This window comes from Heloderma suspectum, chromosome 14 (assembly GCF_057233095.1).
Source record: "Heloderma suspectum isolate Gila_16-S chromosome 14, 16-S_ref, whole genome shotgun sequence".
NCBI classification, from domain to species: Eukaryota; Metazoa; Chordata; class Lepidosauria; order Squamata; family Helodermatidae; genus Heloderma; species Heloderma suspectum.
Genome location: NC_139471.1, coordinates 20,725,166 through 20,751,644, shown reverse-complemented (window position 1 = coordinate 20,751,644; position 26,479 = coordinate 20,725,166). Strand labels below are relative to the sequence as shown.

Here is a 26,479-nt window from a genome sequence, read left to right as displayed (position 1 = left end):
CCTGTTGCTCAGTTTGCTCTCCTTTCTTAAAGTACTTTATCTTCAAATCTTTAAACCAGACAGCTGTTCAGAGGACGTCTACAATTAGAGGACTGTCCTCTGTGATATATGGGCACCCTACTGGGGTGCGTGCTTTGATGTTCCTGGAAGCAGGTGTGAAGAGGTGAATTTCTATGTGCTGTGTGGTGAGCCATGCTGTCCTCTGTGGCAAAGAGCCCCTTCTTTTAATCTTCAGCATGGCCTAGTATTTGATGGAGGAGAGTGCTGTGCCAATGGGCCGCTGGCCACTTCAAGCACCTGGAATGTGAATCACAGCCATTTATTATGGAGACTCGAAACTGCTTCTCCTGGGATGAAGATTGCGAGGATGTGTGCAAGGACTGTTAGAAACCACCTTTAAAACCTGGTTAGGGGACTGGACTGATTGACTGATGGATTGATGAGACTTATAGCCCACCCTAACCCAAGGGCTCAGGGTGAGCAAATCGTGTTAGTTTTTTCAGAGTGCCGGTGATGCTTTGGGATGAGCAGTGCCTGCTGTGTATGTAAAGAGATAATTACAAAGATTCCTCCAACGTCTCCTGGGCTGTCTCCTCCAAAGAAAACTGACCCCACGGGGCTGCCCTGATTATCCCAGCGCTCAGGAAATGCACGTGCGAACTTTGGGGTGAGATGGGGACAAGACCATTGCAAAGGGTACGTGTGAAGTTCGGGGCATAGAATGTGGGAGTGATGCAGTGGAGTCAGCAGACTGGTCCATCTCTCTAGCTCAGTGTTGTGCCTGCTTAGAATAGCCAGAGGACTGGATGCTTCATCCATCACCATATTCGCCCCCAGTTGCTCATCTCCAGCATCTGGTTGCAGTGGAAGCTGGTGGCTCTGACGTCAGTGGGGCAGTGAATCCGCTCCAGGTCTCAGTCAGAACCAGTCAGAACTCTAAAGGAGCTAAAAGGTGCAAACTTTGGATAGCTCCTTTAGAGTTCTGACCGGTTCTGACTGAGACCTGGAGCGGATTCATTACCCCACTGACATCGGAGCCACCAGCCTCCACTGGTGTCTGGCAGTCATATTATCTCTGAACGTTACAGCTGCTGATTTATCCTCTATATATTTACCCAGTTATTTTTTTTAAAGCCCAGGATAAGCTTGTTTTTCTGTTTTTCTTTTGGGAACTTGTATGCAAGCATTTCTTTTGGTGTGTAATACTGCTAATACTTGGCCATGCGTTGAATTCACAAGCGTGTGTATCAAGATGGATCTCTCTCTCTTTCTGTAGTGGCAAACATTTTCAACTCCATTCTTTCGTATTTCATTCCTTTGGATGTTTACTCAGAAGTAAATCCCACTGGGCTCATTCTGGCGTTCTCCCAAGTAAGTGTGCCTGGGACTAGAGTGTCAGGCTGCAGACCTATACCCACTTACTTGGGAGCAAGCCCCATTGAACTAAATGGGACTTACTTCTGAGTAGATGCATATAGGATTGCACGGTTTTGGTGTGAGAGCCAGTGTGGGGTAGTGGTTAAAGCGTTGGACTGGGACATGAGAGACCCAGGTTCTAGTCCCCGCTCAGCCATGAAGCTCACTGGGTGACGTTAGGCCAGTCACTGACTCTCAGCCTAGCCTGCCTCACAAGGTTGTGAGGAGGATGTGCATTGCCTTGGGTTCCTTGTAGGAAAGGCAGAATACAAATGTGACAAATAAATGTAAGTAATCGACACAACTTCCAACGTGGATTGAAAAGGGTGTGGTGTTGACCCCTCCGCCTCCTTCTCCGTAGCCCCTTTTGACTGCCTATAGATTAAACAGATCGGTGCTTAAGGCATGTTAAGAGGTAATTACTAAATCCATGTTGGATTATCTTGAGAAGGCGATGTGCAAATGACAAAGGAGCATAAACGTTTTATCCTTTCTGCATAACAGGCGCATTCATCAGGCAGCTATTGGATTTCTGTGATTGCTTAACCTATGCCCTGTCTCTGCACTGAACTGGTATGTATCTGTGGTTTGGCCTCCGTCACTGAAGCCTTCGGGAGGTCTTCCACAGCAGGGTGGGGTTACTCATATTCTCACAGGAATCTGTTTATTGCGACCTTCTCTTGGGACTTAACTTCTTAAAGAAGGGCTGCTGCGGAAACCCTCCCTCGGTCTTGGGCGTTTTCTTCCTTGCTGGATGCTGAGGGCTGGGTTTGGTTACTCACTGGCATAAGAACAGCTCTCTGTACGTGCCCCAAAGCATCCTCTTCTGTATCATCATCATGCCACGTGTTCTGGGACCAAGCCCTGGCATTGGCAGTGAAAACAGATCTGCGGCTAAGTCTCAATGACTCTGGCCCAAATTAAACTTTGTCCCCACTAAAAGTTTAAAATTCAAAATCATACACAGTGATCTAGAAATTAAGTATGGATGATCCTGTCAAACTTGTTTTTTCTCAGTTTTTCATTTTTCCAAGTTCAGTTCGTCTAGCACTTTGAAAAAGTTTCCAGTCTTAAGGTTGGCTCATCCCAAACTTTGAGAATCTGTTTTATACGTTTGCATAAACATTCATAAGCATTTTGGGGCACATTTCTCCTAATACATGCATTTTTATATGCTTCCCCCCCTCCCGAATATGCTCATTTTTTGCAAGCAATTTTCCTAATAGAATTCATTCTTGAATGTAATTTTTCCTAATATGTGCAGGATGTTTTTTTTTATTGGAGAGCTCCATTACAGAATGTAGAGCAGTGCAAAATGTGAACAATAACCGAGTTTCAGTTTGCCTAATTCAAAAGTGTGAAATTTGGCAAATTCATATTAAAATGTCAACTGAATGATTTTCTCTGGCATCTTTACTAAACAGATTTTGCCTGCTACTGGTCCCCTTTACAGATAGCTTTCAGGTGGTAGGATTTAAGCACAGTGGGTTGGGTCCAGGATCTGCCTTCTGTAAATGGAAGGGATCCACTTAAGGTGCCGATTTTCCAGGGATCCCCCCCTCCATACCCCATGCATCACAGCTCACCCCATCCATCAGGGTCCTCGTTTGTGTACCCTTTTCAGGAGTCTGGAGGGGCTGCTGTGGGGAGGAGGGGGTAGCAAAATCCATTTCTACCAGCCCAGTTGTAGATGCCTCAGTCTGGATCCAGTCCAATGAACACAAGCTAATTCCAATCACCTTGAAAACTCTTGGTGCTCAGCTCAGTACAGGTTTTATCATGCAATTGCACTGCCTCATTTATGGAACTTTATTGTGGGGGGGGGGGGTTCCAGGCAATAGTGTCTTTAGTTGTAGCCTTCCCATGTTTTCCTGCTGCTGCTTCTGTCTCTTCTCTTATTAGAAAAAAAATCCATTAAGGAAGATAAGACGGGATAGGTGCACGATGCCTCTTGACCGGTAGCCCTCCGTTCGGAAGCACCCTAGTTTAAGGGCTCAGCAACGGTGCCACACTTTTCTAAGTGGTGAGGAGGGAGCTTGGGGGCGTGGGTGCTGAGCAGCAAAAGTGACAGTTGGTTAAAACAAGCCTTAGTGCATTGCAGGAGCCACTTAGAAACCACACTGAAGTGTATTATGATCCCAAGCTGCCTTGAAAAACCTTCTCTGTTCATCAGTCTGTCTCCCCTTTGTCGCTCGAATCTCATCCGATATCAAGACAGAACTTGCTGTAATGAGGGCAGTTTAGTGGCAGGACTAAATTTTGTCACAATTCTGCCCCCCTCCCTTCCACCCCCTGCTTTTACTCTCTGCCCTGGAATCCATCCCAGTCAAGAGGCAAGAAGACAAAAACATCTGCGGCTCCCTAGAAACTAATTACAGCACGAGCTGTGTTGGGAAGCAGCCTCGTTTGCCCAATGCAAGACTGCGCTACTCCAGGCATGTGATGAAACCAACCGATGTTTGCAAAAACTCATGCTGTGGTAAAGCAGTTAATCTCTACGGTACCCACTGAGCAAGTTTTTGTCTTCTGTCCCAACGCCCACAGATATAACAGTAGCTACTTCTTAGGATAGATTAGCATTCATGCGCTTTTCTTACATCTTGTTTCTGCTCTTTTATAAATCTTGCCCAGTTTTCCCCATTCATTCATTCATTCTCTCTCTCTCTCCCCCCGTCTCCCTCTCTCTCTCTCTCTTTGTTTCCCCCTACCTTTTCTTTTTCTTTCACTCACCTGTTGACTTTCATCCCCCATTGAACAAAAGGGCCTGGAATAAATATTTAAGGACTCCCAAAAGCTCAAAACTGCAAACCTTTTGACCCTTTCTGTTTTTAATTATCAACATTTTCATCGACATTTCTCTCCTCTGCAGCCATCCCCTAGGAAGCCCTAAAAGAGTTGTCAAGCAAGTCAGTAGGCAACGAACATTGGTGCGCCACATCCCTGTGCTTGCACAAACACAAGTTAGTGGAAGAATCATGCCATCCCTAATCATTTCTCAGGTCTGCAGCCAACACCACAGACCTGATCAGAGAACACCTGGCTCCCAGGGTGGAGAAAGGGAGCAGAGACAGAACAGGGGGAGGAGGCCAGAGAGTGAAACGGCAGAGGTCAAGTTCAAGGTGCAGATTTGGGAAGGGATGAGGGTTGGTGTGGGGGGGAGAAGTGAGGTTGGCATGCAGTTTTCCCTTTGCCATGCGAGCGCTGGTTTCCGTCCCCGCGTAGTGCCAACAGTGCCTGTGGTATATCCCAGCACAGCCTAGCCAATGTGCAGACTACTGTGCAATCTCGTAGTCCTGAACAGGTAGTCCGAACACTGGGCAGACGGAGTGGAGCCTCTGTGTCCAGAAATCCGGTGAGCGGTGGTGGCACACTGATTCCTTTGCCCCAGTTCCTGCCTCTAGGACGACCATTTGAAGTGGGGGAGAGGGAGAGAGAAGCAGTGAGAAGCGGTGAGCGCACAAGCCATGGGGAGACCTCGTCCTTTCGGAAGATGCAGCTTACTTCATCCACTGCCAGGGAAGGAGCCCAGCTCCGCGCTCGGGAACCTCCCTCATCCTCAGAGCCTCGCGCACCATCGAGCTCTTTCCTTCTCCATCGCAGATGGCGACCGTCCCGGCTCCTTCGGCAGCCACGTCGCAGATTCCTTTGGGGGAGGAAAATAAACAAAATCAAATAAAGAAATGACTGCCGCCAACAGAAAAAGGGGCGAGAGGCAGCCGTGTCGTACTGAGGAGGCACGGGTTCCCTGGCTCCGTTTGGGACCCCCACATCTGGCCGGCTCTTGGCAGAGGATCGCTCGGGCCCACGCGATGCTTCCATGCAACTGTGTGTGGGGGGTTGTTTTTGGTTGGTTGCCCCGAGGAGCCCCTGCCTGCTTGATATCCAAATGGGGTGCAAGGCACCCGGCATTTGTTCCCGAGCTAGCCATGAGGGTTCTTTGACCTGCGTTGGCCACTTGCCTTTGCAGCTAGCCTCTGGCTATCATGAGAGCCATCTGGCTCTCCCTCCTTTGTGGCCTCCCCACCCCCACCCTGCCTTTGGCACTCTTGGCGTTCCCTCCCTCATGCTGGTCCTTGTGCCCTCCCTCCTCCTTTCCTTCCTTCTTTCTTTCTCTTGCTTCCCTCCTGCACTTCTGCCTCAATTGACGTGGCACTGCAAAACTAACTCGATTCGAAGGAGGAGCCTGCCAGATGCCGAGAAGGTCAAAGTTCGACAGGAACTGAGCCGTCTGGTGGATAAGGTTGCGCGGGAGGGGGAGAAGAAGGCTCCATACCTTGGATGGAAACTCGAGGAATGTCTCCTTCCCTCTGGTGCGCGGCTCCCATGTAGCGATTCCAGATGTTCCCTGGGCCGTGTGCTCGACTTCCTCTCTGGGGCTGCAGGGATAAAGAGGGCTTTATGTACAATATGCAAACCCACCCGCGCACACAGGAGAGCAGGGGCGGGGGGTGAGCGGAGAAGGGGAGATTCGGAGTCTGCGGGTGAGCCCAGATGAAACCAACGCAAACAAACGGCCGATGGAAAACAGCCCCTTGCTGACTGTGTTCCTCCGTCCCTCCGTCCTCTGAGCATCCCTTGGCTTCTTGGGTTGTGGTGCACAAGCCACGGGTCATATCTGTGGGCTGCAAGGCACGGGCAATTCCGTCTGGGAGAAGCGAGCAGAGAAAGCCACTTGTAGAGCTGGCCTGTTCATTCCAAAGCAGCCGTGCGGCCTGGGTCTCATGGGGAGGAGCCTCGAGCCAGCGGGGGGGACCTTGCATCCCACTACCCACCCGCCCCTGTTGCCCCACCTTAACACCCAGCCTGCTCCTTTCCCGGCTGGGAAAGGAGGAAACCGCATGCCGCAGTTGCCAGTCACTTGTCATCTGCTTCCTCCCTCTTGTTCCCTCGAACAGGCGAAGGAGCCAGCCGTGCTCTGAGCTGCAGCCATCCAGAGATAAGGAAGAGGTGAAGTGCAAAGCAGAAGGGCTGGTTTGAGCTAGCGTTCGAACCCCTCTTTGGTGTAGGACACACTTTGCCTGCTTCCAAGAAGGCAGCTGTGAGAGGCGTCTGGGTTGCCAAATCATCAAGCCGAGGAATCTAGTCTCTTCCATCAAAGTAATGGGATGAGAACCGGGGGTGATAATTCTTTGTCAGGTCAGCAACAGGGACGTGCACAGAGGCAGGGCAAGTTCCCCCCTTTCCCCCCACCCCTTCCTGTGGTTTCATGGCAGCATTTTCACAATGGTGCCTCAGCTTTTCTCACTGCAGACTTTGCAGTGGGGAGAAAAGCACAGCAAAGCTAAACATAAAGCTAAACATCCAAGAAAGGGGAGATGGGCAGACCAAAGGTTTTCTCATTGTTACACCCTTTATTTCACAATCTTCCATAAATAAGGATGCGGGAGAGTTTCCTTTCCTTTCCTTTCCTTTCCTTTCCTTTCCTTTCCTTTCCTTTCCTTTCCTTTCCTTCTCTCTTTGTCATCCTCATTTATTATAAAGTAGTTTCATAGTTCTGCCAACATCTGTCCAAGCCCTGTGTGTGGTGGGTTTTCTGTGTTAAACAAATAATAAATGTGACTTCATCATTCAGGAGTACATCCTTTGAGGTTGTTGCTTGTTTTTTGTTTTTGTTTTTAAAAAGAAGAAGAATGCTTTCTCCATTAGCAAACTTCGTCCCAGCTTTGCAATAGTTGGGGGGATTTTTGATAGATGGAACCTTACTTGGCGAGTGCCAAAGCAGTGGCAGGGAAGACATCAGTCCTGGAATTACCAGAAAGAGGACAGACGGGGCTTAGCCCCCTGACCTTTTGTTCCAGTCCTCTCAGCTACTGTTTTCAGAAGGCCGCAGAGCTGGGGTGTGTGTGTCATGATTTGCCAAAAAGTGGGGGCAGAGTCAAAGGTGAGGCTTATGGATTTATTATTTATTTATTTTATTCATTTCTATACCGCCCAATAGCTGAAGCTCTCTGGGCAGTTCACAAAAACTAAAACCAAAGAGCACACAGTAAAACAACACAAAATATATAAAACATTAAAATCACAGTATAACAGTACAACCAGAATAAAACCTAGCAGCAATTCAGAGATTTAAAATACAGATTTAAAACAGCAAAGGTAAAGGCCTAGGAAGCTACAATGCTAAAATGCCTGGGAAAATAAAAAGGTCTTCACCTAGCGCCGGAAGGAATACAATGTAGGTGCCAGGCGAACCTCTCTAGGGAGCTCATTCCACAGCCGGGGTGCCACAGCAGAAAAGGCCCTCCCCCAGTAGCCACCCACTTCACTCCCTTTGGCAGGGGCTCACGGAAGAGGGCCGCTCAGGATGATTTTAAGGTCCGGGCAGGCACATATGGGAGGAGGCGATCCTTCAGATCACCTGGCCACAAACCGTTAAGGGCTTTGAATGTTAATACCAGCACTTTGAATCGGGCCCGGAAATGGACTGGTAGCCAGTGCAGCTGGAAAAGTACTGGCGGCAATATGAGCTCGTTGACCAGTCCCTGTTAACAATCTTGCTGCCCTGTTTTGGACCAGCTGAAGTTTCCGGACCGTTTTCAAAGGCAGCCCCACGTATAACGCATTGCAGTAATCCAGACGAGAAGTTATCAGAGCATGGATAACTGTAGCTAGGCTATCTCTGTCCAGATAAGGGCGTAGTTGGTATACCAGCCTCAGCTGATAAAAAGAGCTGATTAGAGGTCTCCCCCCGTGCCCCCCCCTCCGGTTCAGGAATTGCATTTAGTTCTGTCTTTATTTGCAAATAAACACAGTTAGAAACAAGGTGGTAACATGGCATTTTCTTGAGGTACAGCAGCATGCCTTGCCTAAGACATTTTGAAACCTGAACTGTAAAAAGTATATTCCCCTGGAGCCCAAAGACTACATTTTTGCCTTGTTTACATGCTTTGGAGGGTGGGGCATGTTCACTTACTAAAAACGCCCTCCATGTACTATTTCTGTGGATGTCTGGATGTTGTTAATGCCTGATAGAAAGTGGAAGAGGTGTCATTAAATTGGAAATATATAGTGTGTGGGCATGGCCATTGGACATACTGGCCAGGAGGATGGGAGTTGGTAGCCCAGCACACTTGGCTGGAGAAGGTTGGAGAAGCCTGGTTTGCAGATTTTGTGGAGGAAGCTGAACCCTAAAGAATGACCACTATAGCAACTCGTACTAACAAAACGGTGATGACACATCCTCAAGAGGCAAAAAAAGGGCAGTGGCAGGACATTTCCCAGGGTCGGCTCTGGGTTCAAGCTGGGCTCAAAATGCCCTCTGGTAGTCTCTTCATGCATCAGTGGGCCTTGGTAGGCTTACCTGTTGGTGGTATCAGACAGCAACTGTGTTCTGAGCAGTGCCAGGCAGTTGGGCCCGGCCGCCATTTTGATTTCCTACAATCCCTTGACGTAACCTCTCCGTGCAGCATTAAGTGGGAAATTAAGCACAGAATCCTATGCATGTTTAGACAGAAGAAGTCCTACAACTCCCAGCATGCCCCAGCCAGCCATGCTGGCTGGGGCATGCTGAGAGTTGTAAGACTTTTTTCTGTCTAAACATGCTTAGGATTGCGCCCTAAAACAATGGCCCGGTAAGAAAAATAATTAAGGGGGTGGGACAGGGCAGGCAGAAGGGATGGGCCCTACTGGAGCAACAGCAGTTGCCCGATCATGCCTGCCGTTTCTCCCACCCGGTATACATACAAGTTAGGAGAAGGGGGGCATCTGAGTGCAGTGTAACCATGATGTTTTTAAATTATTGTCTTGTATTTTAATATTGTATTTTCCTCCTTACATTTGGTCAGCCTGCCAGGGGATATGTCTTGATAGGCAGCCATAAAAAAATGGCTAAGAATAAGAATTTCCCCTCTCGACTGACTGAGTCATCTTTCTGTGTGTCTGGCGTTGGTGGGGGTGGAGGTGGGAGATACACGATCATCTCACTTCCTTGAACCCCCCCACCCCCATTCTTGTATATGTATCTCGAACGCCGAAATCGCCTTCCCGCTTCCCCTGGCCACGAGTCGTCCCCTACGGCAATGTCTGTGCAGATGTCATCCAAGCTGACATGAGCAATGGATGTTTTCCTCTGCGTGATCCCCTTTGAGCCTCGGGCTCACGGAAGAAATGCCTGAGAATGAGCAACACAGGCGTTTTGGGCCCGGGCCGAGGCCGGCCTCCCCCTCCCTGAGGCCGGCCGGCCGGCCGGCCGGCCCCTACCCCTCCGCCCGGCCCCGTCCTAGTGCTTTGGCTGGGGCTGCCGTTGGGATGTCTCGGCCACCGCACACACTGCCTGATTGCTAACACATGTGCAGGAGGCTCACAGCCAGCGCTTTGAAGGCCTCGGCCCTCGGCAGCTCCTTACACGCTTTCCTGTCTCTGCATTCAGGAAATGAAGTCAGAGCGTTGATATAAAACAGGCTGAAAGGAGAGGAGGTGGAGACACTGGAGCGAGCAAAGCCAGGCGTTTAGGACGGGTGGGGCGAGCATAGATGCGTATAAGGGGAGGTCTGCAAGGCCTCTTGCATCGTACTGCAGAGGGATCTGGGGGCAATTCAGACCTGCCAGATCTACCCCTCCAGCACGTTGACTCTTGTCCACTGCCTCGGCGTTTGTCTTTGTTCCTGCTCTGGGTCCAGAACTGCCGCAAAGCATTTTTGTGTTTCTTTCGTTGGCGTTTCCTAAGCCACATAAGCGGCAAAGAGTGAGGTGAGCGTTCCAGGAGCTGAGCTGCTGGTTCAAAGCTCAGCTCTTTGGAAAACGGAATATTGCTGGAGGCCCAGTTGCAAGTGGAGATGAGAACGTGCAGAGAAGATGACAGTAGACTCGGGCCCATAGGGCTGTACCAGACAGTACAACATTCCTGTGCAATCTTTCCTGTGCCGTTTTACTTCCCACCCCATGTACATGCATGAAAATGCCCCTGTGCAGCATACTCTTGCTGGACATCAGATTGCAGCCTTGATTTGACTGCATGCTTGGATGTTCCCCGACACCGTGCACATAACGACCGGCTTGCCAGAGAGAAAGCTCGACTAGCCTAGAGCTCTCGTCCCTGGTATGCTACTTTTCTATGAGCAGGGAGTTTTTAATGCAAGCGGGATGGGCGTTCAGCTATGCCATCCCCTACCTGCTCTGCTCTCTGAACCCACATGATACAGCAAGACCTGCATTGCATGATATCCCCCAGCGTATAGCTCCGCTCTAAAACGTAATGCGGCCCTTAACGTTTCTGCTTTTAACATTTATTTAGTGATGGGGACTGAATGTATGCCAGTGTTAAAATAATTACCTGATCTGGGAGAACGGGAGAGTAAAATCTACTGCAAGAAACTGGGGAGAGACGTGCTGCTTCCACAGCATCTTTTTGACGAGGAGATGACAGATTCTATGACTTGGGGATCTGGGATGGGTAGTAATGTCTTTCTCAAAAATAGCACATAGAATGGAGAGCTGGAGCGTCTCCCGCTGCTCTCACCTGCTGTAACCCATGGTTTCTCTCAAGCCACCGCCCTTGAAACCCATCACAGTCTGCCTTTCCCCCCCAGTGCAGAATTAACGTATAGACTTCGCCACTACAAGGAGCAGTGACAGGCAGTGTGTTCCATGGCTTTAAAAGGAGCATAGACAGATTTGGGGAGGAGAGGCCTGCCTGTGGTTATTGGCTCTGACGGCTAACATGGACGCTCTGTGGTGAGACGTAGTGGGCACCAGTTGCTCAGGGGGGAAAAATAGCCAGAGAGCTGTTGCCGGCATCCTTTTTTGACAGCTTCCCAGAACCAACTGGTGGACACTGTCAAAACACAGCGATGGGCTAGCTGGAGCATTAACTTGATCTGGCAGGCTTCGGGGCGTAGAAGAGCCCTGCTGGATCCGACCAAAGGCCCACTGAGTCCAAGCAAGACATGAGCACGACAGTATCCTGCTTGTGTCCACCAGCAACTGCTATGCAGAGTCATGCTGCCTTCGAATCAGCCACCAGGATTAGTAGCCGTTGATAGCCTGATCTTCCGTGAACGTATCTAATCTCCTTTGAGAGCCATCCACGCTGGCGCCCATCAGCACATCTTCTGGTGACAACTTCCATCGTTCATGTGCTGTGGAGGAAGTGCTTTAGGAACATAGGAAGTCACCTTACGTCAAGTCTGACTGTAGGTCTTTCTAGCTCAGAATTGTCTCAATCAGCCTTCTCCAACTTGGTGCCCTCCAGATGTTTGGGGCTTCAACTCCTATCACCCCCAGCCAGCATGGCTGATGCTCAGAAATCCTGGGAGCTGTAGTCCAAAACATCTGAAGGGGTCCGGGTCAGGAAAGGTTGGTGTCTAGCAGCAATGGCTCTCCAGGGTTTCAGGCCAGATTCTTTCCTAGCCCTACCTGGAGATGCTGCTGGGATCAAACCTGGGACCCTTCTGCATGCAAAGCAGGGCCTCCACGACTGAGCTATGGCCCTCTCCCATCCTTTCTTTGGTCTGTCCTGTATCTCCCACTATTCAGCTTCATTAGATTTTCCCAAGTTCTAGTATTATGAGAGAAAAACTTCTCTCTATCCCCTTCCTCCACACCACGTGTTAATTTTATACACGTCTATCATGTCTCTCTGTACTCATATTTTTTCTTAAGCTAAATAAGCTTTTTTCTAAGCCTGAAATGTTGCAACCTTTACCCACAAGGGAGTTGCTCCATCCCCTTGATCATTTTGGTTGCCCTTTTCTGCACTTTTTCCAGCTCTACAATAATCCTTTTTTTGAAAGGCAACGAGAGCTGTATGCAGTCTTCTAAGCGTGGTCGCTCCATAGATTTGTATAAAGGCTTCACAGTATTGGCAGTTTTATTTATTCTTATGTCTTGTGAAAGATCTGGTAACATTTCAGAGGGGCCTCCCTGACACCACTAGTGTTGAATTTAGGGCCCAGAGTGAGATATTTGGGGCAAAATTTGTCCACCATTTGCTGTGCCTTCATTGCAGCCCAAATCTGCCACCTGAGGTTGGCCCGGCCTCGGGTTCAAATCCCAGCTCAACCATAAAGCTCACTGACTGGGTGGCCTTGGTCAAGTTTTAGCTCATGATTTTTGTGACAATTATTATTATTTTTTAAATAGCAAAGGGCTACTTTATTCTGGGAAATGCAAAAAAAAAAAACGATGACGGGTAATATGACCTGTCTTGAATATGATTCATGGATTTGAAAGAGACCACCCAGTTCCATGTTTCTGAAACATTGAATGGGTTGTGGGATAAACTGCATTTCCAGAAGTATGGCTCCTGGCAGGCATATTAACAGAACTGGGAAGCGTTCGGAAGAAACTGACAGTGGAACCACAATGTTGCTTGGTGTGTGTTTTTTAAACTCCCACCGCAAGATATTAAGATCTTATGGCCTGCTGGCAGAATGAAGGCTTTCCCATGCCCACCTACAAGGACGACCAACTTTCTCCTCAGCCTCCTACTTTAAAGAAGGGAAGGGAAGAAGCTTTCCTAAGAACGAAAGGGACTTGGGCTCAGATACGCTGCTCCGTTTTCTGTCGCTACAAGACGTTGGGGCAGCCTTTTATGTTAGCACCAGGGGCGGTGCCGTGGAAGGGTAACGTGCCATAGGAGCACAGCTCTGGGGCATTTTCTCAGAGCAGGAGCGTTGCTGTCGACGTCTGGAGCGCCAGGGCAGTCGGTGGGCCCTCGTTGCTCCAGCGAGCAAATGAGGTGACAACAAGGCTCTCGAGCATCACTGTTGTTTCTGGCCGATTCGCATTAGTGGAAGTCCAAGGATGAGGAAAGCAATTGAGCCGAGGCTGGGGATGTCTTTTCCTTTCTTCGATAGGGTTCCTACTTCAGACTAGCACAGTGGTCTGCACTGTTTTTCAAGCAGAAGCCACAGCAAATGGGCTGATTGCTCCTATGTTTTCCTCTTCCCCACCGCTCTGCCGCATTACGGCTGATGAGCGGCAGGGCTCCTGACTCCCCACCCCCGAGGCCTCCTCCAGTAGCCCAGATTGTAGCAGTCGGCCCACTGCTAAAACAAAAAAGGCTAAGCTAGAGAGAACTGCTGAGAGCGCACAGCTACTGCAAGAACAGAGAGAGTGAACGAGAGAAAGAGGTAACTGGGAGCCACCAATGGCCCTCAAGCCTTGCCGTGAAGAACACCGCACTAGCCGTTTAAATGGGAACTCTTCTCCTCAGGAATGTTTGCATTTCCAATTAAAAGCTAAAGGCTGCATTTCAGGTAGCCGGAGATCTTTTGTTAAAGTTCAGTGTGTTTTACAAGTTGAATCTATGCAGTCAGAAATAAACACCATTGGGTTCACTGGAGCTTACTGCTATAGGATTGCAGTTCTGCTGATCCTAATAAATTGGGTGTTATACTTTGGCACTAATGCTCACGTGTGCGTAATGCGTGCACACGCACACACATGCACAAAGCTAGATACATACACACACACACACTCATCATAAATTTCAAAACACCAGCCTAACCAAGAACCTTTGCTCAATGGTGTTGTAGTTCAGATCATCTGGAGGGTACCAAGTTGGGGAAGGCTGTACTACATAGTTCTCCATAGATGACCAGGAATTTCATGCAGACAGGGGGGTGGGCTGTCCCCTTGTACGCCCAGAGTAGAAACTGAATGGGCTGTTAAAGGAGGGAAGGCCCCTCCACACCAAGCATAGAAATGCCATTCTCTGTCCCTCCTTTGCCAGCCCCTTACAGGCTAGTAATTTCTTTTGCAGGCTAGTAACTGGGGGAGGGGGGGATTTGCAAGGCTGTGTTTTGGCTTTTGCAACTGGACCTCCATACTGATGATGGAGTAGAGGAGAGCATGGGACTTTGGCAAGACTCCAGAACCATCCCAATCTCTCTGCTTCTTTACAACAGTTCCTCTGGACCTGGGATGGTTTGAGATGAGGCTTTTATCGAGCCACCGCCCTGCCTTGTTTACAGAATTGTTCAGGGGGGTCCAGATGTCGTCATCGGCTTCCATTCAGAGAGAGCCTTTCTGTATTTCCCCACTGCTTCTTCTATCTTTTTTTCTTACTGTGGGCAATCTCTTCATTAAGAAAAGACAGAATAGCTGCTCTGTGCCTTCTGATTGTTGGCACTAGCACCCCTCCGTCTGGAAACACCCCTGCTCTTGGTCAGTTTCCCTGTTACCGAGAGGGCCTTGGGTAGCTCTGTCATCAGACGTAAGCTTGAGATGTGTGTAGAGATACCGTCAAATTTGACGGGATTTAGTTCATAGCAATGTGTTTGGGATCGGGACATAAGGAAACTCGGGGGAGACTGCTGTTTGCGCTCTTGCGCACTTCACAGTTGACTTCTCTTTGCTTCGAGGCCTCTTGTAAAAGAAATCTGACGGAGAACAGAAAGAACAGTAAAGCTCTTGCCATCTGGAAGCTGTTTGGTGACTGACGGTTTGTGAAATGGGTTTGCGGTGCCTCGGTTGGGTTCTTAACCGTTAGGCAACCGAGCTGCCGAAGGCATGGCCCCACCCACCAAAGTGGGGGCTCTGCTGTTTGAGGGGGGGTTAGTAATATATTGGGTTGCACAGCTGAGTGTCCTTGTGGCTGAATTTAGGTACACCAGTTTCCATGGGGGAATAAAAAGGTTAGCCGTGGAAGCCCCATCCTTAGCTACTTGGGTCAACAGCCAAGGAGGCTGTTATTGTGCAATCGCCTCATTCATCAGATTTCACGGGGACTCCAGATGATGCTGTCTTCCATTTGCAGCCCTCCTGTGTTTTCTTACTGCTATAGGCATCTCAACACCAGTCTAAGACCCTGCATTTAAAAGGGGGCTTTCTGCTTCCATTTTAAATGCAAGATCACAACTCCCTTTTTCACGTGCTTCCTTTCCCCACTCCCCTTTCCCCCTCCTTCTCCCTGTATCTGAGCCTTCCATTATCTTTCACTGATCTCGCTCCTCTTCTTGCCGCTTTAACTCTTTTCACGGAGGAAACTCAAGAGGAACACAACAGGGTAATTTTGACAGCTCATTATCTGTGATCTATTTAAAAATGGAACAAAGGGCATTTCGTGCAGGAGATGCCCTGGAGGGACACAGCGTCATGTAAAGAGACCACAAACGTCCGTGGAGGAGCAATCTCAATCGCAGGATAAAAGCTCAGTGTGAAGAAGCCCTACTTCTGCCTTCTTTCTTATATATATATATATATTAAAAAAAAAGTTATGGAGGAAAATATGGACTATTTATTTATTTCATTTCTATACTGCCAAATAGCTGAAGCTCCCTGGGCAGTTCACAAAAATTAAAACCAAAGAGCACACAATAAAACAACACAAAATACATAAAACATTAAAACCACAGTATAACAATACAACCAGAATAAAGCCTAGCAGCAATGCAGAGATTTAAAATACAGATTTAAAACAGCAAAGCTAAAAGTCTAGGAAGCTAAAATGCTAAAATGCCTGGGAAAATAAAAAGGTCTTCACCTGGCGCCAGAAGGAATACAATGTAGGTGCCAGGTGAACCTCACTAGGGAGCTCATTCCACAGCCGTGGTGCCTCCTAGTAGCCACCCACCTCACTCCCTTTGGCAGGGGCGCACGGAGGAGGGCCACTGAGGATGATCTTAAGGTCCAGGCAGGCACATATGGGAGGAGGCGATCCTTCAGATCACCTGGCCCCAAGCCGTTAAGGGCTTTGAATGTTAATACCAGCACTTTGAATCAGGCCCAGAAATGGACTGGTAGCCAGTGCAGCTGGAAAAGTACTGGCATAATATGAGCTTGTTGGCCAGTCCCTGTTAACAAATTTTCTGCCCTATTTTGGACCAGCTGAAGTTTCCGGACTGTTTTCAAACGCAGCCCCACGTATAATGCATTGCAGTAATCCAGACGAGAAGTTCTCAAAGCATGGATAACTGTAGCTAGGCTATCTCTGTCCAGATAAGGGCGTAGTTGGTATACCGGCCTAAGCCGATAAAAAGTGCTCCGTGCCACTGAGTTCACCTGTTCTTCAAGTGACAGTTCTGGGTCCAAGAGCACCCTCAAACTTATTTTAATTAATTAATTTAGAACATTTATATCCCGCCCTATATCATTAAGATCTCAGGGCAGCGTACAGCTAAAATCAACTTAAACAGTATAAAACAATAAATAATTTAAACAGCTAAAACATATTAAACAAGCTAATACCGATTAAAATCTAAAACAGTAAAACGGTTAAAACGGTGTGCTACTTTAGGGAACGCATTTAGCCCACAAAGGCTTTGGCAGAAAGCCATGTTTTTCCTTGGTGCGGAAATGAAACCAGTGTCAGCACCAATTGGGCCTCCAAGGGGAGGGCATTCCACAAGCAGGGTGCCACAGCAGAGAAGGTCCTCTCCCACGTCCCACCGTAGTGTATGTCTCGCACTGGTAGGACGCAGAGGAGGGTGCCTTCAGCAGATCTCAGTCCTCGGGCAGGCATATATAGGGAGAGGTGCTCCCTCAAATATCTAGGTCCCAAGCTGCTTAGGGCTTTAAATATCATCACCAAAACCTTGAATTCCGACTGGAAGCGTATTGGCAGCTTCCAGTATGAGCAATGGTGTAGTGGAGGCAGGGCTCGCAGGGGTGCTACACCAGCACTTTTTTATTAGCAGGGATGGTGATGTCATCTGCCACCCCCTCAGACGTCCCTCTTCTGGGAGCTTAGCTGCAATCCTCACAGTAGGATGAATTTTCCCAGCAACATTATATAGTCGTGAGCTCTCCCTCTTGTAATGTAACGTCTTTTGGGGGGTGGCTTGCTCTTGAATGGGCAACAAAGGCCCATGAGCTTTTCAAAAGCCCTACTCCTGATGGAGATGAAAACTCCAAGACCTGGTGTGTTGATAGGGATCAATGCAGCTGCCTGGATTTTTGGCCTCTCTTTGGGGGCGTGGCTATGGGGACAGTCATGATGAGTGCCCGCACATCAACGTTTACCACTACACTACTGAATATGAGAGGAAGGGTTGTGATACGCATAGCGTCAGCCTTCCACAACCTACAGATGTTTTGGACTTCATCTCCCATCAGCCCCAGCCAGCATGGCCAAAGGTCAGGAATCCTGGGAGTTGTAGTGCAAATGTCTGGAGGGCGTCATATTAGGAACATGGGAAGTTGCCTTACACTGAGCGAGACCTTTGATCCACTTAGCCCAATATTGTTGGCTGACTGACAGCAGCGGCTCTCCAGCATTCCAGGCAGGTGTTTTCCCTGCCCTACCTGGAGATGCCGGGGATTGAAGCTGGGCCCTTCTACATGCAAAGCATGTATTCTGTCAATGAGATATTGTCCTTCACCTAAACATAAAGAAAGGTTCTGAATAAGAGGCCGAATTCAACAGGAACATGGGAAACTGCCTTATACTGAGTCAGGTGCTTCGTGCATCCAGCCCAATATTGTCAAGTGCAGCAGTGGCGATCCAGGGTTTCACGCAGAGGTTTTTCCAGCCCTACCTAGAGATGCTGGGGATCGAACCCGAGACCTTCTGCATGCAAAGCCACTGAGCTACGGCCCCCTCCCAACCTGGACGACAAGCTGAGGAAGGTTACACTATGAGTATGTCCACACAGGAGCTAACTCGAGTTCCACACCTCAGAATTAAAATGGAACTATGAGAAGCTGTTCCCATTTCCCCACATACTGTCTGGCATTGTGGGGTGGTGGTGGAGGAGGATGTATCTCCCGTTCCACTCCTATTGCTGTTGTCTTCTAGGGATGTCGGAGGAATCCGTCTGGGGGGTGAAGTTGGCCGAGCTTTCAGCAGCTTGGCCCCCCGCACTCCAGCTCACTTACCCACAAGCCGGCCTGACTCGATCTGCATTGAGTCGGGCCAGCTCGCAGATTTTCAAGGTTGTTTGTTTTCTTAAATCACCATTTATGCAAATTGCAGCTGCAATTTCTGTAGTTTACGCAAATTGCACGTGCAATTTGCGCAAAATAAGTATATTGCGCACGCAATTTGCGCAAATTAAGCATATTGTGCCCACAGTTTGCTCAGACTCAGCATATTGTGCCCACAGTTTGCTCAAACTGAGCATATTGCGCACGCAGTTTGCGCAAATTAAGCAAATTATGGCTCCAATTTGCAATGGTAATTTAAGGGGAGGGAGAAAACAAGAAAGTTCCTGGATTTGGGGAAAAATCCCACAGCTCAGCTTGCAAATGCAAGCCAGGCTGGAGGCTCCGGGGAAATCCAGCGACCCGAAAAAGGGCCAGATTTCTCTGCATCGGCCATCCCCATTGTCTTCTCACCATTTCCTGCTGCCTTGTGTGATTCCTTATGTGATTCTTGCCATTAGTGATTCATGTCAGGATGATCACAAGGAAACAGAACCCTCTGGAGAAGCAGCAGATGGACAGCCTTCCCCAACTCGGTGCCCTTCAGATGTTTGGGAGATCAACTCCCATGAGCCCCCAGCAGCATGGCCAATGGTCAGGGTTGATGGGAGTTGTAGTCCCAACATCTGGAAGGCAGCAAGTTGTGGAAGGCTGCCTTGAGGGCAAATTGATCAATGCCTGTTGACTTCCTTTCATCTCCTGTGACTACAGTTTAAGTGTTTCTGGGATGCAGCATCTTTCATTCCACCCTTCTGAAACAGAGGGAGGAAAGATCCAGCGAACAGTCATCCCATGAGTAGTAAGGGCTGCAGGCTGCATCAACTGCATTATCCATTCCCCACTCTTTTGCTCTGTTTTCTAGTTAGATTTTGGGATCTGAGGACCGCCAGCCTGCCTGCCTTTTCCATTCTCCTTCCTGCTGCAAGAGATCGTATTTCTTCATCTTTCCAGCCAACGGTGGCATGACGCACATACCAGACAGCCACAGTTGCATGCAGAAGCATTTCTGCAGAAGCAGGAGCATCGCTCCCTCTTCTAAGCATAATGGTTCCCCCTCAAGGTCACTTGTAATGCACCAGTATCTCTGTAGATTTGCAGTGTGCTTGCGGAAATATGTGTTCATGGGCTTATATTCAGAAATTCATCGCAGGGCAAGATGCTGTTTTGATACTGTAAGCATTTTGAGCAGTATTCCATTTTAGTCTAAAAGAATGACATGGGCTGCTTCTAGACAAGGCTTTTATTCCGCAGTTGCCCTGCCTCCTCCATGGAATTTTGTGAGGGTCCTCGAGACATTGTGACTTTCCATTTGTAACCCTCCCATATTTCCCCACCACTTCTGCCATCTCTTTTTTTTTTTAACCACAGAAAATCCACTAAGGAGGGAAAGACAGAATATCTGCACGATGCCTTTTGACTGGGAGCCCTAGGATCCCTCAGTCCAGAAGCACCCAGAAAAAATAGAGGAGTCTGGTTTCTGCTTTAGATGTAATGATTAAGCTTAACCTCTCTCTCTCTCTCTCTCTCTCTCTTTACAAACAAACGAACCTACCAAACAACTAAAGATAGTTGTTGTTCAGTCATTAAGTTGTGTCCGGCTCTTCGTGACCCCATGGACCATAGCACGCCAGGCCTTCCTGTCCTCCGCTCTCTCCCAGAGTGTGCTCGAGTTCATATTCATTGCATCGGTGATGCTATCTAGCCATCTCATCCTCTGCTGTCCCCTTCACCTTTTGCCTTCAATCTTTCCCAGCATCATGGTCTTTTCCAGGGAGTCTTCTCTTTGAATTAGGTGGCCAAAATATTTGAGCTTCAGCTTCAGTATCTGCCCTTCCAATGAGCAGTCAGGATTGATTTCCTTTAGGATTGACTGATTTGACCTCCTTGCAGTCCAGGGGACTCGTAAGAGTCTCCTCCAGCACCACAGTTCGAAAGCATCGATTCTTCAGCACTCAGCCTTCCGTATAGTCCAGCTCTCACAGCCATACATTACTACTGGGAAAACCATAGCTTTGATTAGACGGACCTTTGTCGGCAAGGTGATGTCTCTGCTTCTTACTATGCTGTCTAGGTTTGCCATCGCTTTCCTCCCAAGGAGCAAGCGTCTTTTAATTTCATGGCTACAGTCACCGTCTGTGGTGATCTTGGAGCCCAAGAAAATAAAATCTCAGTGCTTCCATTTCTTCCCCTTCTATATGCCAGGAAGTGATGGGGCCAGATGCCATGATCTTAGTTTTTTTAATGTTGAGTTTCAAACCAGCTTTTGCACTCTCCACTTTCACCCTCAACAAGAGGCTCTTGAGATCCTCTTCACTTTCTGCCGTTAGGGTGGTATCGTCTGCGTATCTGAGGTTGTTGATAATTCTCTCAGCAATCTTAATTCCGACCTGTGATTCATCCAACCCAGCGATTCTCATGATGTACTCTGCATATAAATTAAATAAGCAGGGCGACAATATGCAGCCTTGTCGTACCCCTTTCCCAATTTTGAACCAATCGGTTGTTCCATGTCCAGTTCTTACTGTTGCTTCTTGACCCTCATACAGGTTTCTCAGGAGACAGGTAAGGTGGTCTGGTACTCCCATCTCTTTAAGAATTTGCCACAGTTTGTTGTGATCCACACAATCAAAGGCTTTAGCATAGGTTGGGGCATAGACTTGAATTACTGTGCTGTTGAATGGTTTGCCTTGGAGTCGTACTGAGATCATTCTATCGTTTTTGAGATTGTACCCCAGTACTGCTTTTCCCACCCATTTGTTGACTCTGAGTGCTACTCCATTTCTTCTAAGGGATTCTTGCCCACAGTAGTAGATATAATGGTCACCTGAATTAAATTCGCCCATGCCTGTCCATTTTAGTTCGCTGATTCCCAAGATGTCGATGTTCAATCTTGCCATCTCATGTTTGACCACCTTCAGCTTACCTTGATTCACTGATTTTACATTCCAGGTTCCTAAACAATATTGTTCTTTGCAGTATCGGTCTTTCTTTTCACCACCAGACACATCCACAGCTGAGTGTCCTTTCGGCTTTGGCCCAGCCGCTTCACTCTTTCTGGCGCTACTTGGAAATTCCCTCTGCTCTTCCCCGGTAGTATATTGGACACCTTCCGACCTGAGGGGCTCATCTTCCGGCGTCATCTCTTTTAGCCTTGTGATACGTTCCATGGGGTTTTCTTGGCAGGAATACTGGAGTGGGTTGCCATTTCCTTCTCCAGTGGACCACATTTTGTCAGAACTCTCCGCCATGACCTGTACGTCTTGGGTGGCCCTGCACAGCATAGCTTCGCCACAACAAGGCAGTGATCCATGAAGGGGAGGAAGCATGGTATCACATATTTAAAAAGAAATAAATTTGAGCCATCTCATGTTTGACCACCTCCAGCTTACCTTGATTCATTGATCTTACATTCCAGGTTCCTAAACAATATTGTTCTTTACAGCATCGGACTTTCTTTTCACCACCAGACAATCCACAGCTGAGTGTCCTTTCGGCTTTGGCCCAGCTGCTTCACTCATTCTGGCGCTACTTGGAAATACCCTCTGCTCTTCCCCAGTTGGACACCTTCCGACCTGAGGGGCTCATCTTCCGGCGTCATATCTTTTAGCCTTGTGAATCGTTCCATAGGGTTTTCTTGGCAGGAATACTGGAGTGGGTTGCCATTTCCTTCCCCAGTGGACCACATTTTGTCAGAACTCTCCGCCATGACCTGTCCGTCTTGGGTGGCCCTGCACGGCATAGCTTATGGCTCCACTGAGTTACGCAAGCCCCTCCGCCACAACAAGGCAGTGATCCATGAAGGGGCTAAAGATAGTACTTTGGGCCAAAACAGACATTATTTTCATCAGTATCTACCAGCTATGTCTTTTCCCCCCTTCGTCTTTGCTCTTCCGTAGGCAGAGGGAGCCTTATCCCAATCTTAAAAGCCTCTTCTGCCCCCCAGTACTCAGGTCCCAAAGTGGATCAGGGGCCCTGCATCTACTCCAGAGTAAAAAGGAACAAAAGATGTAGCTGCTAGATACAGAATTAAAGTAACACCTGTTTCAACCCTGAATTTCTACATTTAGATGTTCCTGCATTCAAGCTTACCTGGAAGCTGTGATCATGGCCAGGGAGCCCTGCTTCCAAATCCCAGGTGAATGCAGACAGTCTGTGGTTTCTTGCTGTAGAGGAAAGAGAACTAGGCCTCTGCGTCCTACACACCCAGGGTGGAGGCTAGGGATGCTGGAGAAATTCAAGACAGATTAAAATGAGTTCGGATTTCTAAGAATCCAACCTGCAGAAACTACTGCGGAGCGCCCTCCTCAGACAGTGCAGAGTCCGTGGACTTTTGGATGATTTTGTTACTTTCCCAAAATTTACGCATATAAATCCATAGAAAAATATGCAAGTTTCTGCTGAGGAAACATTGAATGTTACATTCTGAGGTAAATGTTACGTACTGAGGTAAATTACGTAAATACTTGCGTAAATATTTAAGTAATTATTTTTGTATTTTTCCGCATGGCGAAAAAAAATATTTGCATCCATCTGTGGGCAGATGACGGAACGAAAAGCGCATGACAATCCGCGAAACACAGACGGAGCGGATTTTACTCGGTCCATACATCCCTAGTCGAGGCATGATTGATGGTGACAAAAGACAGGGGCTTCTCAGTGGCCGCATCAATATTTATGGGGCTGTAAAGCCCAACCAGCCCCTTCTCTGATTGTCTTTTGCCTGTTGGTGAAGGCATTTCTATTCTGGCAGGCTTTTGACTGCTAAGTGGGGATGTTTTGTTTACAGCTCTGTTTTTTCTGTGGTCTCTGCTTCTATAGATATTAGAGAGAGAGAGATAATAATATGGTATTCTATTGAATGTATTGCTTTAATTGTTGTTAAATTCTTGTAAGCCGCCCTGAGTGGTGCTTGGGCACTAGAATGATGGGACAGAAATCTCTAAATAACTAAGGGCACAATCTTAGGCATGTGTAGACAGAATAAAGTCCTACAACTCCCAGCATTCCCCAGCCAGCCATGCTGGGGGCATGCTGGGAGTCCAAACAGGTAACACCTCTGCAGAGGCATCACACAGTATCTTTCACAGTTCCGTTTCCGGGGAACAAATGAATGTGAGATGACACGGTGCTAACTTGGTTTAGCGGTTCCCAGGTGTACCAAAAAAAGAAAACAGTGCAGGGGCATTCCCCCAAGGAAATAGGGGGTATCTCTGAGCACAGACAGGCAATCTACGGCCTTCCAGGATTAAAGAAAGGAGCCAGATGAGGGGACTAGGGCGACCTGTGGTGGGACAGATACTCCCATTTGCGTGGCTGGGCTTTGCAGGACGGACATGGGCAAAATGGCCCAACATTCACTTCCTGTGTAGAACCACCATCTTCATTGCCTTTATCGGAGCTAGATAAAGCTTTCTCGATCTCGCCACTTAAAAAAAATATCTGTGTACGTGTTCTTTTTAAACTTGTTTTATTTGGTTTTCAATTTTTATTTATTTACTTGTTATAGCATGTTTACCCCACTCTTCAGCAAAAAAAAAAAAAGAGAGAGAGAAGGCTCCCATTGTGGGTTACGAAGATTAATAATGAGACCAACCCTTCCCTCAGGCTTACTATCTAAAATTTTGTAATCCACCCTGGAAATTGGATTGAAAGGCAGGGGATATTTCCCTATAATAAATGCAAAGTAAGTAAGTAAGCAAGTAAATAAATAGGGAATCTATATGTCCTAACATTCATGTCATGCCTTACAGTTCATAGGGCTGAACCCTGGCCTAGAAAAAATGGTTTCTGGTACAGCATTCTGGCGCAAGGATAACCCTCCACTCCCCAGAACAACCTTCCCCAACCTGGTTCCCTCTAGATAGGTTGGAATAGAGTTCCTAGCATCCCTCAGTGAGCAACTCCCAGCATTCCTCAGGTTGAGGAAAACTGGCCTAGAGTATAAGCTAACAGAGAGCATCAGTCCACTAATGCAGGGACTTTTTGTGTCAGTGAGCACATTTAGAATGTTGGGAGAGAGTTTTGTGGGCACCCTCACAAAATGGCTGCCTTGAGGTAGGCTGCCCATTCACAAAATGGCTGCCATGGTGGGTGTGGCTGGTCATAAAACACCCATTTCCCAGAAGGCAAACTGGTGAGATGAAAAGAAAAGTAACCTGCCCAAAAACCTACATACAAAGCAGAGGTGGAGTCTAAGCTTCAAAACAGCTGCTTTGCAGCATGCCGGCCAGCTAGTTAATGTTTTGTTTAATTTAAAAATGTATTTTAAAATAAAAAATATCAGGAGGGACAGGGAGCCTTCAGGTGGGAGATGGAGCAGGGCTAGGAAATGACTGATGGTGGATCTTTTTGCCTTTCAGGAGAAGGAGAAGAAGTACATGCTGCCCGTTGATAACCTGAAGGTGCGGGACATCGAAAAGGGTTTCATGTCCAGCAAACACATCTTTGCCCTCTTCAACACGGAGCAGAGGTGCCGGCCTTTATCTGTTCTGGGGGTGGGGGCCAGGGAAGGGGTGTGGCCTTCTGGGGAACCCTGGGAGGCCGGATTTGGTCCCTGAAATGGGGTTCAACACCCCTGGTCCAGTGGAGGCTGGTGGCTCCGATGTCAGTGGGGCGGTGCATCTGCTCTGGGTTTCAATCTGTACCAGTCAGAATTCCTAAGGAACTAGCCAAGGTGCTTCTGGCTGGTGTGGATTCACCACCCCACTGAAATCGGAGCTTCCACTGCCCTGGACTAACTACCTGTGCTGAGATGGGCAAGTAGGAAAAGCGATGTCACCTTTCTTTTCCTTTCCGTTCCTTTCACTCCAGGAATGTTTACAAAGATTATCGGCAGCTGGAGCTGGCCTGTGAGACCCAAGAGGAGGTGGATAGTTGGAAGGCCTCCTTCTTGCGTGCAGGAGTTTACCCGGAGCGTGTTGGGGTGAGTTGATCGCCAGTGGTAACAGAAACGTAAAAGTGGAAGTGAATGAAATGTCTTCAGACAAACTGTGGCCTATTAAGGACCAAACCACACCTGATGGGGGCAGCCATGACTGTTTGTTGACATGCTCGCCCTCACGCTGTCCAGGAATAAAGCAAGGAAGGAGGAGGTTCTAATTTTAACCTTAAAGGCGGTACATGGGTAAGGGAGGCTGAACCTTTCCCGCTTCTCGCAGTTTGTCACCTCAGGCACTTTTGTCCTGGCTTGGCTCCAATACCAGAAGTGAGCCAAAACCAAGTACATGAAGTGATGGAAGGTACAGGCAGTTTGGCAGGGGAGGAGGAGAACTCCTTCCCTCTCATCTGTGCACCCTTCCTGATCTTATTTATTTATATCTTTATTAGGCTTGTACACTGCCCAACTGGCATAGGCCCTCAGGGCTCTTTGCAATCATAAAACCAAGCAACAATAACAACAACAGCAGAACCACCAAAAATAAATAAATAAATAAATAATACAACTATCAAAATAATACAAAATTAAACATTAAAATAATTTTAAAATGTTAAAAACATTGAGGAGTCAGCAGTAAACATGATAAAGCAACAGATTAAAGGTTTAATGCCTGGTTAAAGAGGAAGGTCTTAACCTGGCATCTAACTGTATACCGTGAAGACGCCGGGCAGATCTCTCTGGGAAGGGCATTCCACAGATGGGGGCCGCTACAGAGAAGGCTCTTCCCCTGGTAGCCACCCATTGCAACGTTGTGGGTGATGGCAGTCGGGGAGCAGCCTCCGAATACAATCTTAGCAATGGGGCAGGAACATATGGGAGAAGGCGCTCCTTTGGGCAGAGTGGTCCTAAGCCATTTAGGGCTTTCAGAGTCAGCACCAACACTTTGAATCGGGCCTGGAAACTGACTGGCAACCAGTGCAGTTGATGCAGCACTGGAGTGATATGTTTGAAATGGCCAGTCCCAGTAAGCAGCCTTGCTGCTCTATGCTGCGCTAACGGAGGTTTCTGGATGGTCTTCACCGGTAGCCCCACACATAAGGCATTGCAATAATCCAGACAGGAGGTTACTAGTGCATGGATCACTGTAGCCAGACTCTTGCTGTCCTGGCATGGTTGTGGCTGGTATATCATCCGAAGCTGATAAAAGGTACTTTGTGCCACCAAAGTCACTTGGGCCTCGAGTGACAGAGCTGGATCTGTTGGACGCTCTACCCAGCGGAGGCTGGCGGCTCCAATGTCAGTGGGGCGGTGAATCTGCTCTGGGTTTCAGTCAGAACCAGTCAGAACTCTAAAGGAGCCTCGAATGTGTTTCTTTAGAGTTCT

The 26,479-nt window shown here is 48.1% G+C and overlaps 2 protein-coding genes across 3 annotated transcripts in view; one reads left to right on the top strand and one right to left on the bottom strand.

The window, feature by feature from the left end:
* Positions 1–26,479, top strand: part of DNM1 (dynamin 1) — a 170,312-nt gene that overhangs the window by 121,535 nt on the left and 22,298 nt on the right. For both annotated transcript variants that reach the window (XM_084820709.1, XM_084820708.1), the window contains exons 15-16: positions 24,579–24,688; positions 25,030–25,141. In XM_084820709.1, the coding sequence (XP_084676835.1) occupies positions 24,579–24,688; positions 25,030–25,141 (222 nt within the window). The remainder of the gene's footprint in view (positions 1–24,578; positions 24,689–25,029; positions 25,142–26,479) is intronic.
* Positions 2,667–10,920, bottom strand: LOC146335766 (uncharacterized). The gene is made up of 8 exons (XM_084820922.1): positions 10,874–10,920; positions 9,981–10,076; positions 9,701–9,816; positions 9,275–9,510; positions 6,207–6,434; positions 5,690–5,792; positions 4,918–5,059; positions 2,667–3,467 (listed from the first exon to the last, which is right to left on the bottom strand). The coding sequence occupies exons 1-8, from the start codon at positions 10,918–10,920 to the stop codon at positions 3,398–3,400; spliced, it is 1,038 nt and encodes a 345-aa protein (XP_084677048.1). The 3' UTR covers positions 2,667–3,397.

Excerpts from the sequence above, each read along its gene's own strand:
- LOC146335766 (XM_084820922.1), bottom strand. The coding sequence starts at position 10,920 with ATGGGTTTCAAGGGCGGTGGCTTGAGAGAAACCATGGGTTACAGCAG. Across the intron at positions 6,435-9,274 it reads ACACACAGAAAGATGACTCA|GCAAAGTGTGTCCTACACCA; the intron begins GTCAGTCGAGAG and ends TCTTGGAAGCAG. Across the intron at positions 5,060-5,689 it reads TCCTCGAGTTTCCATCCAAG|GAATCTGCGACGTGGCTGCC; the intron begins GTATGGAGCCTT and ends CCTCCCCCAAAG.